The 19,436-nt window shown below is 47.5% G+C and overlaps 1 protein-coding gene across 1 annotated transcript in view; it reads left to right on the top strand.

The window, feature by feature from the left end:
* Window positions 1-2,225: 2,225 nt before the first annotated feature.
* SERPING1 (serpin family G member 1) overlaps window positions 2,226-19,436 on the top strand; it is a 437,682-nt gene continuing 420,471 nt past the window's right edge. Inside the window, exon 1 of the mRNA XM_050758532.1 lies at window positions 2,226-3,014. Coding sequence (XP_050614489.1) covers window positions 2,754-3,014 — 261 coding nt within the window. The 5' untranslated portion in view covers window positions 2,226-2,753. The remainder of the gene's footprint in view (window positions 3,015-19,436) is intronic.

Genomic DNA, 19,436 nt, shown 5'->3' with positions numbered 1-19,436 from the left:
AAGCCCTCTTAGTTTTTTCTTCTGGATCTGATGCCCTTAAGCTGTCCCTCCTCTGTCTCAGATTCCAGGTCCACACCTTGCCCCTACTATGACATCTCCCACTGGGCCCTGCCTGCTCCTCTTTCTCTGCCCCTGTCCAGTTGCCCACCCTTGTCTCCCCTTCTTCCCCTCGCTCTAGCCCCAGGATTCTGTGGGCAGCTGTGAATTCTGCCCGGTGCTTCCTTCCCTCCTCTCTCTTCGTGGTGGGGTCCACAGCCAGTTCTCCTGTTGCTCAGAAATGTGGAGGCAGTTGCTAAGAGACAGTGAAACGTCAGTACCTGGCCCTCGAGGAAAAAAGGGGAGTGAAAAAGGGAGAGAAGAGGGGGAGGGATGGAGGGAGGGAGAGAGAGAGGGCGGGAAGGGGGAAGGGAGGGGGAAGACCTGGCTCTGCCGGAAGCCTTATACCCCAGCAGCCTGGGCACCAGCTGAGTTTCAGAAAGAAGCATTCAGATTCTGTGAACTTTCTTCTGAGCATCCTTTCTCTGTGATTTTCCTTTTGGGTGAAAGAAGGGGCAGGGGGACCGCAGGACGGGAAATCACAGAAGATGCTGGCCTGGGATCCAGGAGACAAGGAGGAGGAAAGGCCGGGGGAGGGGAAGAGCCGGGGAGGCAATCTGTTCCGAAGCAAGCAAGGAGCGAGCGGGGATTCCAGGAGGAGGGAGGGAGACCCGCGTCTGCTGCAGATTGATGGCTGTGTCCTTGGAACGGAGTGAGTAGGCTCCTGGGGCCTGTGGGAGTGCAGAGGGAGACCTGGGGCTCAGAAAAAATGAGTCTGCATGAAGGGTAGCTGGGGTGATTTCCCGGTGGGCGGGATTGAGGCTTGAAGCGGTAGGAAAATAGGCACCGCCAGGCCTAGGGTGAGGGGAGGACCGAGGACAGCAGGTGGGCAAGGGAGAAGCGAGAGGGCGCGGGGCGCGAGGGCTGAGGCTCTGGGCGTGGCATCACTCTTGGTCCCTCTGCTGCGGGCGGCGAGCAGGAGAGTGCAGTGTGTGAAAAGGGATGCTGGGATGAGGGGTGTGGGCTGGCAGGCGAAAGATGCTGGAGGTCGAATGGGGAGGGGTCTGCAGGATCGCCTGTGCAGAAGGAAGCTGGAGCGAAAACCGTGAGGCGTGAGCATGGGGCAGGGCAAAACATGGGGGAGTCACAGAATGGTGTGTGAGTGAGTGTGTGTGTGTGTGTGAGAGAGAGAGAGAAGCGCTTAGAGTGTTTGAAAGGAGTGTGCAAACCCCCAGAGTGTGGATGCCTGTTTTTCTTAGGGAGTTGTTCAAGGGTGGAGTGTTTGGTACTGACGGGGATGGGGTGATGAGAAGAAGAAGAAAATGCATCTTACCCAAGACGGGAACCGAGAGGAGGACGGCTGCAGGTTGGGTCAGGGAGGGCTCGTGGGTTACAGCAACGTGAGCCTGGGGTCTGAAGGTACCATGGTCCACACCTGAGAGACGGTAAGCAGAGAACTTTGTGGTTGGGGGAAGCAAAGAAGGGAGGAAAGGAAGAGACAGAGATAAGACAAGGGTCCTAGGTGAAGGGACAAGGGGGTGTCGAGGGCACAGGATTTCTCTGCCTGAGTGTTTTTCTTGTTGACAGGGAATTCGGCCTCCACCTGCTGAATACAGAGCTGTGCTGAGGAAGGCGCTGGCTTGGAGAAGTTGCCAGAGCTCTGCCAGCTGACCCTCAGCCTGCACCTTCGGGACTCATGGCTTCTTCTGGCCCCGGAGGCCCAGACAGTGGGCATCACCTGGGGTCCTCCTCTCTTTGGAAAAAAAAGAGGTTCCCTGGGGATTCCAGCAGCCACTGAGGCTGAGGACTCTCAGACTTTTAGGAGACCCATGGAGACTCACTTCCTCCCGGGTCCTCTTCCCAAAACACCCACGCTGGGACCCCCTTGGACTCGAGCCCACCAGGCCACCAGGACAAATGGCCACTGAGACCTTCAACACTGGAGACCCAGGTGCAACCCTGGCTTCCTAATCAGTCCCAGACGTGGGACAGGACTTAAGTTTTCTCAGAAGAAGTGCCAAGGATCTTTAAAGGGCACCTTTGATCTCCTTCAGCCCCTCCCTCCCAGACACAGCACCAAGAGGAAACATCCAGCAGGCATGGGTGAGAGAGACACAAAAGATCTGCAGGAACTCTTCCAGGACCTGCTGGCAGCTGACCCAGCCCCATCCTTGTCCCCTCCCTTTCTCAGGTTTTGATCATCATTCCAGACCCTGGGAGACCTCAACTGGGTGTCTCGCCCCCTAGGCTCCGGAAGGGGACCTCCCGTGGATCTCAGGAAGCCCTCTGGTGCTCAGAGGCTCCTGGGAAAGTCTCTAGCCATGATACCACATGCTCAGAAGCTCCACCTTCACAGACTCTGGCCCCAGATGTAGCTGCCTTCCTGTGTCACAGACTCTCCATTCCATGGACACAGTCCTCATGGGCTCCCTCCAGCACTGCTGTTGCCAGCTGCCTAAGATGGGTGACACTTGGGCCCAGCTTCCCTGGCCCGGGCCACCCCAAGCGGCAATGCTGTTGGTCTCCCTCCTCTTGGCAGCCGGGTTGATGCACTCGGACGCTGGCACCAGCTGCCCAGTCCTTTGCACATGCCATAACCAGGTGGTGGATTGCAGCAGCCAGCGGCTATTCTCCGTGCCCCCAGACCTGCCAATGGACACCCAGAACCTCAGCCTGGCCCACAACCGCATCACAGCGGTGCCGCCTGGCTACCTCACATGCTACATGGAGCTCCGGGTGCTGGATTTGCGCAACAACTCCTTAATGGAACTGCCCCGGGGCCTCTTCCTCCATGCCAAGCGCTTGGCACACTTGGATCTGAGCTACAACAACTTCAGCCACGTGCCAGCCGACATGTTCCAGGAGGCCCATGGGCTGGTCCACATCGACCTGAGCCACAACCCCTGGCTGCGGAGGGTGCACCCCCAGGCCTTCCAGGGCCTCGTGCAGCTCCGAGACCTGGACCTCAGCTATGGGGGCCTGGCCTCCCTCAGCCTGGAGGCTCTTGAGGGCCTACCGGGGCTGGTGACCTTGCAGATCGGCGGCAATCCCTGGGTGTGTGGCTGCACCATGGAGCCCCTTCTGAAGTGGCTGCGAAACCGGATCCAGCGCTGTACAGCAGGTAATGGAGGGGTAGGACGGGGCAGCCAACAGGGGGAGGGCTTGCCTCAATGGAAGCAAAGGCTCCAAAGAAAAGGGAGGGACTTCGAGCCGGAAAGCACCTACTGCGTTTTCTAGTGTGGGCTTGCCTCTTTGTACACCAGCTCTGCCAACAGGTTGTTTATAGAATCCTTCCAATGCATGCAATGCCCATTGATTCATGAAACAGATGTCCCTCACCACTGTGGGGCTCATGACCTAATGAGGCAGACGGATAGTAGACAAGTGAGAATAGCACATCGTTGGTGGTTCTTCTTGAGCTTTCACCATGACCTAAGATCTTGGCCTCCATTATCTCATGAGACCCCCATTTTGATTATACCCATTTTCCAGGTGAAGAAGCTGAGATTTAGAACAATAAAAAGGCTTGACAGGAATCACGCACTTAGAAAGTGGCACGGCCATGAAAAAAAAAAAATTTAAAAAACTAGAAAGTCGCAGGACCATGAATAAAACCTAGATTTATTTGACTTCTAAGCCCTGTTCTAGTCTACCACACTGCTTTCTTAGCATTCCAAGTGTTGAAAACTCTCGTATAAATAGTAATGGCTAACACAATCTCAACAGAGCCACCACAGCTTAAGCTGTGTGACAGCCAACATGTTCCAGGAGGAACTTGAACCTTAGTACTTGCTATTTACCAGGCCCTTTCTTAAGCAGCTTTACCTATCTCTTCCTATCCCCAGAAGAACACTAATGAGGTTGCCGCTCTACAGAGGAGGAAGCTAAGGTTCCTCCTCTGTAGGAGGAGGCACAGAGAGGTTCAGTAGCTTGTTGGAAGTTACACAGCTGCTAAGCGTTGAAGCCAGGGTTTGAGTCCTGGCAATCTCCCTGACTAGATCCTGACAAGTCAGGTTCTGACCTGCCAGGAGAGTCAGAACCTGAGTCCTGGACTGGCCAAAGGGCTGCAGTAGAGTTCCAGGACCTCATGCAACTCCATGACCTGGACCTCAGCTACAAGAACCTGGCCTTCCTCAAACTCAAGGCCCTGAGCAGTGTAAACTTTGGGCACAAGGTAGGGAGCTGAGAGGAAGAGTGAGATGCAGCAACTCAACCAGCGAATCCCAACTGGAGGGTAGACTGGGGCCTGAAGGAGCCCGAATCACACAGGTTTGATGGGCGTCCCAACCCAGAGGCATCTGAGCCTGACCCAGAGGCAGGTAATGTTCAGCCGCGGCCCTAGCCACCAGCTCTCCTGTGTGACAATACCAAGGCTTGGCACAAGCACTCAGAAGTAGTAGCTGAAGGCCCTACCTCAGGGGCTTTCCCAGAACGTGAGCTCAGCACATGTTGAGAAGAAGCAATGCTGAATGCGGTAAAAGGGAGAGGAGGACTGAGTGGGGAGCCCAAGACCAAAATAGTTTGGGGAGGGCTGTGGGTCACGATTCCAGTGTTTCCACAGAACTGTAGGAGGAAATTCTCTGGCACCAAAATAGCTGGGGACTGGGATGGGGCGATGGTGGAGGGCAGGAGGGGGAGGCTGTCTGGAGCAATCTCCTCGCTTGCTCAACCTCGGCAGAGGCCGCGCCTCCCCTCTCTCTCCTGTGCAGTAATAACAGAAAGGGCACCCGAAGCACTAAGCTTCCATCACACCCAGGGACTCCTTTTCTGTGATCTCTGAGATCCCTGCTGCTCTGCAGAAGCTCAGACTCCCAGCAAGCAGGAGAGGGGTCCAAGATTTCATCAGTGTAGGCTCACACATACGTCAGTACAGGTGAGGAACCTGAGCTCCAGAGGGGGACAGGGGCTGTCCACAGGCCCATGATGAGGAAGCAAGCAGGCCCAGCTGGAAAGCCAGGTTCCCTGTTCCTCCACAGAACACACTTTACACCAGGTCACATGCACCAGGGTGCTTCTCCTTAAGGACAAAACCTTGCCAGTGGAGGCAGAACTAGGGATGCTCTTCTCTTTACTCCCTTTTTCTTCATGGAACTCCACTGTTACCCATGGATTTTGGAAAAACTGAACAAAGAAGGTCATAATAAGCAAGCCCCCGGGATACAGCATGACTTTAAGACTGGTGCCTTGACATACCAGGGGGTTTTGTCAGCCTCTATGTTCCCATCCTGCATCCTGTGTGGTCCCACCAACGGCTGTCAGGGGCTCCTCTGGCTGGTCCATATGAGTGTTGCCACATTCGCCATCTCACTGTCTCACCACTACCCACTTCACCTACATAACAGACTTTAGAGTTCAGCATCTTCGGGTTTCCAGAGGAGAGCTCATGCGAGTCAACCCCAGACAGGATCCTGGCCTGGGCAGGACATGGATCCTGTGTTCACAGCCTACAGGGATTACTCAACCTGGGATTTGGGGAAGGTTCGTGTTCTCCTTCCAAACCTGACTCCCCATTTCCAAGAATATTGCTGCTGATTCAATTCTTAAAAGGATCAATCCAAATCCATCATTTGATTCCTGCCCTCAAAAACTGCAGAATGAATACGTAGCATTTATACAACACATAATTTAGAAAATGTCTTCATATTGACTCTCAGAAAATTTAGATTGGCTTATCCTCTTTTTTTTTTTTTTTTTTTTTTTTTTTTGAGACCGAGTCTCACTCTGTCACCCAGGCTGAAGTGCAGTGGTGCGATCTCAGCTCACTGCAACCTCCACCTCCCAGGTTCAAGCAATTCTCCTGCCTCAGCCTCCCAAGTAGCTGGGACTACAGGTGTGCACCACCACACCCAGCTAATTTTTGTATTTTTAGTAGAAATGGGGTTTCACCACGTTGGCCAGAATGGTCTGAATCTCTTGACCTCGTGATCCACCCGCCTTGGTCTCCCAAAATGCTAGGATTACAGGCGTGAGCCACTGTGCCTGGCTGGATTATCCCCTTTTTATAGAGGCCTCTTATTATAGAGGCAGAGCATGAGAGCCAGAAAGACCAAAAAACAAAAACAAAAAACAAAAAAAGAAGAAGACTTACCCAAGGTAAGAGCTTGATTAATATTTATCCACTAAACAAAGGAATGATTGGCTGCTCAAAAGCTGGTGCCTAATGCTGCATGGCAAGAGTGTCACCTGCACACTACCTTTACTTCCCAGGCAGAGTGAGATAAGACCATTGACAGCCATCATGCACTCATAAAAGCAACCCCAGAAGGATGAGATGAGACCATCAATGCTGAAGATAACAATAACCCCACCAGAAAAAGCAGCCCCTCCTACAGAAGGCTGAGTGCAGAATATGACCCCCAATGACCTGTCTAGGGAAAACAACCAATACAATAATTCATATAATTGAAATGTATTTTATATATATTATATATATTACAATAATATGTAACGTATAATTCATATATGTTAAATCACTGAATCCTCACTACAACCCTAAAAAGTAGATACTGTTATTATCCTCATTTGACAGATGAAGAAGTCAAGACACAGAGAGATTAAATAACTTACCCGTAATCATGCAACTAGCAAGGGGTGAAGAGGGGATTTGAAACTAGGCCAATAGCTCCGGAACCCATACTCTTAACCTATACTCTGTGTATCCAGAAAAGCCACATAAGTAGTGGAAAGGCCCAATGATTTGGAGTTGGACAGAGTCTTATATTCATGTTGTAAAGATTCATCAAGCACTTACTATTGACAGGACACTGTTCTGATGCTAAAGATACCATGGGAGTGGCTTATATTGAAATGGGAGAAGACAGAAAATAAACCAATAAACTTTCAGGCAGTGATCAACACTACATAGAAAAACAGAGAAGAGCAGGTAAGATAGGGAGCCCAGGGGGAGGTGAAGTGGGGTGCTATTTTATTCAGAGTCTTAAGGAAAGGCCTCACTAATAATGTGGCATTGAGTCAAGTCCCAAAGGAAGTGGGGAGCTGAGCTGTGCAGAGATAGAGGGGAGAAGCTCCCTCCCAAAGGGACAAATGCAAAAGCATCCCTTCCCTGCCTCAAGAGGGGATACTCTGGGGTTATGGAAGGATGACCAGGAGGTGTGTGTAGCTGGAGCCGAGTAAATAAGGAACAGAGTGGAAGAGATAGGAAAGAGTCACTGGAGCCCACAGGGAGCACCTTGGTTTTTGCTCCATTCAAAGACAGGAATCCAGGGAAGGGTTTAAGTAGAGAAGGCATGGCAGGATATCAGGTTCGAAATAACCACCCAGCTGACTGTATTAAAATGGTTTGTCAGCTTCTGGTGAGGTCCCAGGCTGCAGGCTGAGGACAGACACTTTCTGACACCCAGAAACCAGTTGGGAGGTTGTTGTGAGAGATGATGGTGTCCCCAGATCTACCACTGGTCACAGCCAGATGACTTTAGCAAATTGCTAAACTTTTAAACAGTACTTTCCACATCTATAGAAACAGGCATAAAAATCCTTGCCTTGAGTGTTGTTGAGGGAACAAAAGGAGATAAGTAGAATTCTTGGCACATGGAAGAACCTCAATGAATGCAATGAATGTCTTTCTTACTTTTTCCAGTGAGCGGTTGTTGGGGGGCTCTCCAATCCCTCTCCCTCCCCGGGTACCTCACCCTCCCTGACTTCTGTGTTACAGATTCTCAGCTGGCTGAGTGCCGGGGCCCCCCTGAAGTCGAGGGCGCCCCGCTCTTCTCACTCACTGAGGAGAGCTTCAAGGCCTGCCACCTGACCCTGACTCTGGACGATTACCTATTCATTGCATTCGTGGGCTTCGTGGTCTCCATCGCCTCTGTGGCCACCAACTTCCTCCTGGGCATCACCGCCAACTGCTGCCACCGCTGGAGTAAGGCCAGTGAAGAGGAAGAGATCTGACATGCCTGCCTCTCATCCCTCCATGCTGCTGACCGCCACAACCACTGGCCACCAGACGCCCTCCCTGACTGCCCACTCTGGTTCCATGGTGACCTGGCTGCCTCAGTCATGGTTCAAGCAAGGAGGAGACACTCACTTTGTACGAGCATCTGCTTTGGGCCAGGCGGTGCCCTAGGAACTGGGAACGTCCGATGAATTGACTCAGTCCTTGCCCTCAAGGCACTTCCCTCTGGTCAAGGAGAGAGATCCAAAACTATTCCCTTTAAGACTATATGTCAGGACCCTGAGCACGCCATTATGGAGGCCCAGAGGAGGAGCCGTCATCTGTGTCTAGCAATGTCCATGAGAATTATAAGATTAGTGTGATTTGTGAACTGGGTCATCAGGAAATATCTACTTCGTCAGGTAGGCAAAGAAGGGTGTCTGCAAATGGCAGAGGCCAGCATATGCATAGTGCGCTGTGTTGAGAAGAGTGAACAGTTCCTGGTCACTTACTTGTATAGAGGGGGTGTGGCACAGAACTCAAACCTACCCCCCACCTCCTGACACTAAAACTGTCAGCTCTCAGCAATGCCAGCCGCTGCCTCCAGGGAGTAAGAACACCTCCATACCAGCCCCTGGCCTCCTTCCACCAGCAGCTACCAGGTGAGACCACCTCCCAGTGACTGCCCCCATATGACCAATTGTCACCAGTTGGTGAGGTCCCAGGCAGCAGGCTGAGGATGGACACTGCCCTTTCACCTGCCTCTCACTCAAGCTTGGCTTCAGAGGAGAGAGGCAGGAGGCCCAGCAACTGGGGGAGCAACAGTCCTGGCACCTTGGGACCCTAATCGTGTGACTGTTCTTGCCACAGTGCTCATGCCACAGGGTCTCACCAGGGAAGTGCACGGTGGGCCACAGACCCGTAACCTGGCAGCACCCAGAGCTAAAAGGGGACAAAGGCAGCACAGTTACGACCATATGAGGCTTTGCGTTTTCTTCTAAGCAACTTACCCACGTTAAGCATAAGGGTGAGAGAGCTGTTAAATACTAAGCCCTTGGCAGTGTCAGGCACTGTGAAAAGCTCTCTCCACAAACCATTCCCTTTAACACACACACAAATCTTTTGAGGTGAACGCTGTTGTTCCCATTTTACGGATGAGGCAATTAAGGCTCAGAGAGGCTGAAGTCATATGCCACTATGAGCACGATAAAGTCCGTGCTCTTTCTACTGCCCCATCTAAGTTTTGGAACATCACCACTTCCTCTAGAGTTATATAAATTCAAATTCAACTAGAGCTGACAAAGTTCCTCATAAGGTCCAGGCACTCCTCCGGGCACTTTTATATCTATTGACTCACTTCTTTCAATTGTCACAGCAACACTGCCTGGTGGTTTTTTATTATCCCCATTTGACCGATGAATTAATCTTAGAGAGTTGAGTGACTTACCCAAGGTTGTCTGGATAAGCCCTAGGAGGAAAGTGGTAGGCAGCTCCATTCAGGGAAACTGCATCTAATCAGTCAGTCAAAAATCAAGTAACTTTACGAGCAAAGCACAATTATCATCGTTGTCTTCCTCGTCAGTTTCGTCAGTGTCATCATTATCTGCCCTCTATTTGTTCAGCACTGGATAGTTCATGAGTATTTTTGCATCATTCTCCTTGACTTTTCACAACCCTGTGCAGGGGGTAAATCAAACATCGGTAATCCTGTTTTACAGATGGAGAAAAAAAGTCTCAAGGTTGGGCATGACTTGTCTATGTGACAAGGTTGGGACTCAACCCGAACACGGTTCTCTTTCCAGTGCTTTCCCAAGTGCTTGGGGAAGAGAATGCCTCAGAGGGCTGGGTAGTGGGGCCCTGGAATTCAGCATCCATGAATGTGCTAGTGGATCAGCTAAATAGAAGGTAGTCAAACCCATCTGCTGTACGGATTGAACTATGCTCACGGTAGGGCAAATTGCAGGCTCTGAAACAGAAACTACACAGGTAACATCTGAATAGGAGACTCCTGCTTCACAATGTGTAGATAAAACATCAGCAGGGGTGACCATGGTGGCAGTCATGTGAAAAGTAAGATCTTCGGGAATCAAGAGAGGAAGTTGTGTTAACCACTCCTACTCAAGCCCTGCTGTGTGTGTTGCAAGAGATAATAAGAGAGCAAGAAAGCTACAGGTGAGAACCCCTGCAGTTTAGGAGAAGAACATGAAGGCACAGTCCAACATGCTGAGAAGTCTGGCCAGGAGGAGAATTAAAACAGGGGCTTTCCACCTACCTTGTCCCAAGCCCCAGCAGTATTCCACCATCCTATCCTCCTGGAAAGCCTGAAACGAATGAAGGAGGCTAATATATCATCTTCCAGGAGGGTATCCCTCACTCGTGCTTCCCTGAGCTAGTCAAGCGAAAGAGTCTTCAGAAACTGCTAGACCTGAAGTACTTGAACCCGTGTCCCCTGAATCTTGCTTACAACATCTGGGACAAATCCCTGGCCCTGTGACATCCGAAGCAGAACTGTGCCCTGCTCTCTCCTTCTGTGATGACCAAGGATGGTGAACTCGAGCTGTTCTCTACAAGCCAGGCCGGCAACCTAAATACTTGGAGAGGAACTTTTAGAAACTTTAATCCTGACAAAACAGAAAAGTTTCCCATAGAGGGATACCATAAAACTATAATAACCTCCTAGGAACTATTGTTTGCCAAAATATAGTTAATATATTTTAAGACACATGCTTTTTTGCATAGGACTAGAACCAGAAAAGACACCAAATGCCCCCTTGACATCAATGTCCTTTCTAGTGGGACAATTTGGTCTCCATCAAAGCCAAACCCTTCTGAGCAGGACACATGGCTTTTAAAGGAGAGATGTTTCTCCTGCTGCTAGAGGTTCCTCAGTTTATTAGAGCACAATGAGGAAAGCATTCAACCTCCCTACTGCCAAGGAATTCCCTGCTTCTCCCCGACTGCCATCATCTTGTCCAAGCTATCAGAAGCAAGCTTCCAGAGATAATCTAGCAATCCTGATTGGAATTGCTCCCACATCCCTGGTGACCACAGGCTTCGTTCAGATTGTCCAAACTGGTTAACGTGTATGTAATGGGGTATCTCTGCATCTGCATGTCTGTCTGTGAGGTTCCTTGTATGTTGGCTGTCTGCTGACGTGGGACAGATCTCTCTGGAATTTGGGTTCAGTTCTCTGACATACTGCTAAATATGCGTAAGTAAACATGCCTAAATAGGCATATTTAGGTTGGTGCAAAAGTAATCGCGGTTTTTGCCATTAAAAGTGATAGCAAAAACCGCAATTACTTTTGCACCAAACTAATATTACATTGTTTGATAGATTAAGATGGAATCCCACCAGGTTTAGGGCAGGACTGGATACTCAAAAAATAAAGAAGGAGAAAAATCTGTGGCAGAGGCATCCCAATGAGAACCTGACTTCTCCCTGCTTCCCTCTGCTCTCTCCTGCCCCTCAGAGACTTGCCCTTATTGCAGAAGCTTCCTCCATGCTGGGCCAGAGGATATCAACGTTCAGCTTGGTCAAGATTTGGGCCAAGAAAATTCCTTTTTAGAAGAGCCCTCGTATCTCAATCATACCACTTTGGGCCAGTTATCTCTGGTCACTCTTAGACAAACCCTCATCTCTCTTTCTCCATTCCTAGAGGAATTCCCAGGGAACTTTGCAGAAATAGGTCTCCAGAGTTGCTATAGAGGTTCATGGCTCCTTTCAAGGAGGGACATGTATGAAATTTGAACAGATTAAGAGAGGTGTTTGTCTTCAATCATGGGGGAAGACCTGCAGCTTCCATTTTCCCCTACAGGTGTCTGTGCTGACATCCTTTCCAGCAGTAGAAGAGTAAAAAGATATATCTTGATCCATTCCTCAAAAGGACATCTTCCTAAAGCCAGAGAAAATTGTCTGCTCTTCCCCACCCCAGGAAGAGGCAAAAGGGAAGTGAGGGCGTCACAAGGTCCTTTGTAAATCACTATTGTGTTTGTCACAGCACTGGGCGGAGAGCTGGATCCACAGAGCTCTCAGTTTTTCTAAGCACTGTCCTGTAATGTGCTAATGTCTGGGGGTGGGAGGGCTGGGGAGGGGTGGGGTTAGAGGGAAGATGTCAATCTTTGTATGGAGATGATTTTATAACCATGCACTTTTGTAACTGTGAAGAATTTTTCATAAATGTACATTAATAATAAAGAGTGTATAGTTTAACAAATTCTCCTAAGAGCTGTGAAGAGGGAGAGGGAGGGAGGTAGAGAAAGAAAGAGAGAAAGGAACTAGGCGGAACGAAGAGAATGTGTGCCAAAATATACACACAAAAGGTCTATGGGAGGGAGTGGATGGGAATAATTAGGAGATGTGCCAGCCATGGAGGGGCATGTGTGGGAGCTGAAGGAACATCACAGAAGTATATTTCTACCAGGCAAAAAAAGAATACGCGTGTGTCTGTATGCACATACCCCTCTGTGTAGGCATATTTTGGTGCCTGAAATTACACAAAGAAGAGAGCATATGTCTTATACATGTTGATGTTTGCAGCTTGGGTCGTCCATAAAACATGCCAAGGCAAGTGGGTGTGCCTGCCTAGTTAGCATCACTGAAGGGTGTGTGATAGGGAGATGGCATGGACAAAAAGACATTAACTCAGGCATGCAGGTAAATCAGGCATCTAAATGCATGGTGTGGGGGCTGGATGAGGCCATCGCTGGTATAAGTTCAGCCTCTTTTCTCATAGCTTAATAAAGAAGGGAAAGGATTCTAAACCTCCTGGGTTTTGCAAGTGTTGCCTATACACCATCAGAAGTGAGATGCCTTGGCAGTGTACCTTGAGAACAGGGACAGGAAAAGAAGGAAAGTGTACTTCTGTAGGTACAATGGCAGCTGTTTTTATCTTAGTATTCTAAGTAGGAAGTGGCTGTAAGGAAGTCAATCCAAGCAGGAAGTGGCTCTGAGCAGAAAGTAGTTCCTTCCAGCAATAGGGATGTTAACCTCCCTCTATTCCTCCCACTCCAATTGCCGCAGGGTACAAACAAATACTGCACTCACAGCCTCTAAATGGAACACGGATACTGACTCAGAACACTCAGCTAAACAGAGAACATCTTCAACTGTAATCAGTGTATTCTAGAGTAGATTAGAGGGAGGCAAAACCCTTCTCTTCAAATTAAGTATTTAATGGAGACTATGCTGAACAAGTGCAAGATCAAAAATAAGGCTCCTGAAATAGCAGACATCTCACGGAAGACCAGATCTTGCATATCTCATTCAATGCTGTTCATAGTGCCAAGCAACTGATGATGATGATGATCATCATCATCATCATATAACATTTACTGATCACTTACTATGTGCCAGCTGCTCTGCTAAGCACTATATATGGATTAATTTACTTAATTTTCACAAAAACCCAAGGTAAGTACTATTATTATTTCTATTTTGCAGATGAGGCAACTGAGGCACAAACAAGCTAACATGTGCTTAAGGTCACATAGCTAGTAAGTAGTTCATCTGAGTTTAGACACTCAGTAATACTTGGTGACTGGCTAACTTCAGAAGACAAGAACAATGTGGGCCATAAGAGAAAATTCAGTCTCAGTCAAAAGTAGGGTTTTAGCCCCAGAGGTTTATTAGTTTATTAGTTTATTTTCACGCTGCTAATAAACACATACCTGAGACTGGGAAGAAAAGGAGGTTTAATTTGACTTACAGTTCCACATGGCTGGGGAGGTCTCATCATCATGGCGGAGGGTAAAAGGCACTTCTTACATGGCAGCAGCAAGAGAGAATGAGGAAGAAGCAAAAGTGGAAACCCCTGATAAACCCATCAGATCTTGTTATTCACTATCATGAGAATTGCATGGGAAAGACCAGTCCCCATGATTCAATTACCTCCCCCAGGGTCCCTCCCATAACACATGGGAATTCTGGGAGATAAAATTGAAGCTGAGGTTTGAATGAGGGCACAGCCAAACTAGATCAGTCTTCTATGATTATTTGGTGAAAAAAAATTGGAGGGTAATAGGTAAAACCAACACATATCCTAATTGTTTCATTGCAAGTAGCTTTAATGGCTGCATTGGGCAAGGTAGACTAATTGTGATAATAGATTATTCCAAAATCTCAACAAAGTAAAGATTTGTTTGCTAGATTATTTGACACAATTAATTCTTATTTCCTGCTCATGTCACGTTCCAAAGCACATCAGAGGCTCTGCCTCACATGGTTATTCAGGGACCCAGGATTTTTCCATCTAGTGGCGCTGCCATCCCTGAGGCCACGGAACCCTCCAGTGAATTCTCTACAGCATGGAGGATCTCAAGGACATTTGCAGGAGTCAAAAATAGAAGTATTGTACTTCAATTCCTGCATATTCCATTGGCCAGAACTGAGTCCCATGATTTCATTTAACATCAAGGAAGTAGACTAGCTGTGCACGTAGAAGGCAAATGAAACAGACTTTGATCAACTCCATCGGTCTCTAAGATGGTCTGCTCTTCTTGTTACCAAATACCTGTTTCACTATTCCTCCACACTTATCTTTCCCAGTCACCACATCAAGGTCAAAGCTCAAGATTGCCAATGTCCCACTACTCTCCATCAGGTCTCTTGGTGGTCCAGTGACCTATGAACTAAAAAGAAAAATTATCTGCCCCCCGACCCACCCCCTACTCTACACACACCCAATATACAATGGTGGCACAGGGACAGAGTAACAGCAAATTAAAGACCTTGTTTGAAAAGGAAGAAAACACACACGCCCATTATGGTTCATAGCAATTCTGAAATCCTGCTTGGAGAGCATTAGGAAGGCCTAGATTAAGTTCTTATATTCAACTCTGATTCTGTTTTCTGAGAAGAATTCCTTTGTCACTGTGTCCTCTGTGACCTCTGACTCTTCCCTTTTGAAGGGCCTCCCTTTTCCATTATCCACCATGGCTATATGTATAGTGGATACTGGGGAGAATGCAGCCTTTGGGGGTTACCCAGCTTCAACAGCCAGCCTTCTGCTGATGCAAGTATGCTGGCCTGAAACTGCTTTTAGGACTCAATAGTTGAAAGCTTTTTGGTTCCAGGTTCATGGTTTCACAGCAATTTACCTCCCTTAAAAAGTAGTAGATTTCTGTTTGCTTCCACTAAGTTCCACATTTCAGTACGTACACAAAGTTCTGTCCCAAAAAGTGCTTTCAAGCCTATCTCGACGCTTTGCTTTCTCTTCCTCCATGCCTCTTTCTCTTCCCTTAATGCAATCTTGCAATTATCTGAAACAACAGATGAGAAGGACACATTCTCATTCTTGTTCATTTCTTCTTGGCTAAGTCTCATTAACTGGATGTTTTTAGAGACCTTGTTACTCAAAGCCTTTTTCAATTTTATCTCTTATCATTTAGGTCTCGAAGCAGTCAGATTTTTCCATTTTTTTAGTGCCCCTCATTTTTTACTTTCTTTCTCTTTCTTTTCATTTCTAATTTCAAACTCCTTTAAAACTAAGTAAGGCATTTAGAAACCTGGTTTGGATCAATCTGGGCTGAGACCAAAAATATTTGAAACGCGTCAACAGTTAGGCAACCTGAACTTCATGAAGGGAATGAAACTCCTCATGAGAAATGGTCATGGGGATGAGAAGGAAGGAAACGGAGAAGAAAAAAATGCTACCAAGCTAGAGAGTTCACTGATGACATTCAGATTTCAGAAAGTCTACCAGAAATCACCACAGCAGGGATAGGTCTGCCAGGTTGCTAGGGAAAAATTACTGCTCATGGATGCTGGTAAAGAGGCTGTCTAAAGAGAAAATGTTGGCTGTATTGTATTGCTGGTCATTATTTCCAACCCCCTCAACATGGAAGGCAGAGATCACAAGGAAATACAAACCCCACTGTGACATGGTTACAAGAAAAGTAATATTGTTATGTGCCCCCCTCCTCCACCCAGCTTTACACCTATCTCATGGAATCATTCAGGAGTATACTGCATGACAGTCTAGAAAACACAAAATAATGTGGCTGATTTTACAAAGCTAAGGGTTTTATTCCTGTAGCTGAGCCAGTATTCAAAAGAGATCCCTGGATCTGCAAATTAAAAGCCAAAGCTGGGCTGGGCACAATGGCTCACGCCTGTAATCCCGGCAGCTCGGGAGGCAGAGGCAGGTGGATCACCTAAGGTCAGGGGTTCAAGACCAGCCTGGCCAAAATGGTGAAACCCAGTTTCCACTAAAAATACAAAAAAATTAGCCAAGCATAGTGGTGCATGCCTGTAGTCCCAGCTACTCAGGAGGGAGAGGCAAGAGAATCACCTGAACCCAAGAAGTGGAGGTTTCAGTGAGCTGAGATCATGCCATTGCACTCCAGCCTAGGTGAAAAGAGCAAAACTCAGTCTTAAATAAATAAATAAATAAGCCAAAGCTATGAAAATGGTTGATATAAGAAGACTACCTGGCCAAGAGTTAGATTCCCATATAAAACAGCAGTTTATGCCTCCATTCATTTAAAAATATGAATCCCACACCTCTGCATGCTAGACATATACTTCAAGTGCTGAGTGTATGATGCTCAAAAAACTCACATTCTGCCCCTGCCCCTTGTTGTCTTTCTATGTAGGGGTGGGGGTGAGAGGGTCAGGAATGGTGGTAGATCAGACAATAAAGAAAAATAAGCAGTCCCAGATAGTGATAAGTGCTGCAAAGAAAATACAGCAGGAAGAGGGTTGGCGGGTGAGATTACAGAGGTAGGCCTAGATCTCACCCGATAAGTAGGTCTCTGTGGGCTCTGGTCAGACCTCAAATTTTGTGTAAATGCAATGGAAAACCACTGGAGGGGTTTCAGCCAGGGAATAACATGATCTGACGCTATTTTCCAAGACCATTCTAGATGCTGAATGTTCAAAAGGTGGGAAAGAATATATAAGCTGTGACATCAGGGAGGGGCCTTCTCCATGAGTCCAGGGGAAAAGTGTTCCAAAGGAACACCAGGGCTCGTGGTGGATAAAGGAACAATCAGAGTAGAAATTTTGAAGGCAGAGCCAATAGGACTTGCTGATGCATTCGATGTAGGGAGAGAGGACAAAAGAAAAATCAAAAATAACTCCTAATCTTTTTTTTTTTCACATCAGCTGCAGCAATGCTCAGCCAGGCCTAAGTAGCGGAAAGACTGTCTTAATTCTATTAAAAAACATACACACACAACAGATAGTCAACAATCAGTAAGTCAGAAAACCCTGATGAGTAAGTTGGAAGGGAGAGGGAGGAAGCAGATAGAAAAACAGATTCATAATGTCAGGAAACGGCCAAAACCTGAGGGCCCGGAGACGGGGGTAGAAAAATATGAACATACAGAATTGGTTTCAACAGTCTGAAATATCATTCGGAGCATCTCTGTGGATCTTAAATAGAGCAATGGGGCCTCGGGAACTGGAGTTCAAGTCTAATAATCAGCAGCATTTTCAGTGGAGATAGATTTGTATCCACAGTGATGTGCTAGAGGCAGAGCATCGATCTAATGTTGTTTCCTAGAAGGAGAGTCTTAGACTCCCTTGGCTGTATACCAGGAAGCAAACCCAGGGAACAAATTATATTTGAGACGGGCTCAAATATGAAATGGGAATATTGCGTAGAATCACATAAAGAAAAATGGGAATGAACAGCTTGTACTAACTCATCTTAACCAAGGAATGGAAGGCAATTGTGACAAACTAGGTGTCTCAGGATGGTGTTAACACTGAGAACATCCAAAACTGTTATGATTATTACGCATTTACAACGCATTACACACTGCACCAATGTACTTGGAATATCTCACGGATGTCTCACAATTTTCCTGGAAGAAAACACAGAGCTTGATTAAAAGCATGGACTAGGAAACCACACTGCCTGGTTTCAAATCCCAATACCGCCACCTTGGGCAGGCGACATCACCTCTTTGACTCTGAGTGTCTCTGCCTGTACATTTCAGAGGATAACGGTAGCTGCTTCACAGGACCTCTGAGAAGATTAAACGAGTTCATGTAAACAAAGCGCTTAGAACAGTGCCTGGGACAGAGTGATATTCAATAAGCAATAGCGACGATTACTGTCATTCCTTTTTTACAGGGAAAGACTTAGAAGCTGAGAGATGCTTAAGTAACCTGTCTAACGTCACAGGGCTGAAATGTGGCAAAGCCAGGGTTTTAATCGCCTCTGTCCTCCAGACCCAGTATCTATCAGATACCAGATAGGTCACACTGGCAAGCTGTGAAGGCGAGTCTCCAAACCTGGGAGTGAACCATGTGAACCATGCCCTCAATATTCACATCCTTGAATGGTCCACTCCCACAATGAATCTGTGCTGGCCCTGTGACTTGATTTAACCAACAAAAGGTGGCAGAAGTAAGGCTGTGCCTGGCAGCTTCTGCTTTTGGAAGCCCTGAGCCACCATGGATTAAGTCTGATCCATGGAGAGAGATGGAGAGTCCATATGGAGAGACCACGTGGAGAGAAAAGAGGCTCAACCTTTCCAGCATGCCAGCTGAGCCCACCTTTCTAGCCATTTCCCCAAGGCACCGGACATATTAGTGGATACATATTGAACATTTCAGCCCCAACGACCCTCTGACTGCATCCCCATGGGAGACCCAAGCAAGACCAGCAAAACAACTCTCCAACTTAGCGACAGTGGTGACAATGTATTGTTTTAAGCCTCTATGTTTGAGGCTATTTGTTATGCAACAATACGCAACTGAAACACTAATCTGTAAGAAAAAGACTTATTGGGGACAAAAACGTGTCAGCAACATAAGGCTGAAACCGAGAGTAACTGTTGCGTCCCAGAAGCAAGCTGTAGAGAAAGTAATCACCCGTGCTCTGGAGTCCTGTTAATGAGCGTATAATAGTGCCAACAACACAGTAAGAAATCAACAAAAAATTAGCTGCTTTTTTTATTATTAACAAGAAGACACTTATTCTAGATGCAATGTAATTGCAATGCAAGGAATAGCTTAAAATCCTTAGTTTTTGCTTCTAACTTCTCCAGGAATAATGCCGCAGGAAATTTGTATCACTTTCCTTTGCTTTAGGAAATTTTAGTGCACAGTATTGTAAAGACACGATTATTAAAATATTTGACAAGGACAACAAAAGTTAATAAAGAGAAGATGATCACAACTGGTCTCCTATTGCTCGTTAAGAGTAGTGACTTCCTGGCCGGGCACGGTGGCTCATACCTCTAATCCCAGCCCTTTGGGAGGCTGAGGCAGGTGGATCACCTGAAGTCAGGAGTTCGAGACCAGCCTGGCCAACATGGCAAAACTCTGTCTCTACTAAAAACACAATAATTAGTTGGGCATGGTGGTGGGCACCTGTAATCCCAGCTACTTGGGAGGCTGAGGCAAGAGAATCGCTTGAACCAGGGAGGCAGAGGTTGCAGTGCACTGAGGTGGCGCCATTGCACTCCAGCCTGGACAGCAAAAGTGAAACTCCATTTCAAAAAAAAAAAAAAAAAAGAGTAGTAACTTCCCAAGTTACTACTGCAAAATAGCGTT

The sequence above is a fragment of the Macaca thibetana genome, chromosome 14 (genome assembly GCF_024542745.1).
Source record: "Macaca thibetana thibetana isolate TM-01 chromosome 14, ASM2454274v1, whole genome shotgun sequence".
In the NCBI taxonomy this organism is placed as follows: Eukaryota; Metazoa; Chordata; class Mammalia; order Primates; family Cercopithecidae; genus Macaca; species Macaca thibetana.
This window is presented reverse-complemented; position numbering and strand designations above follow the sequence as displayed.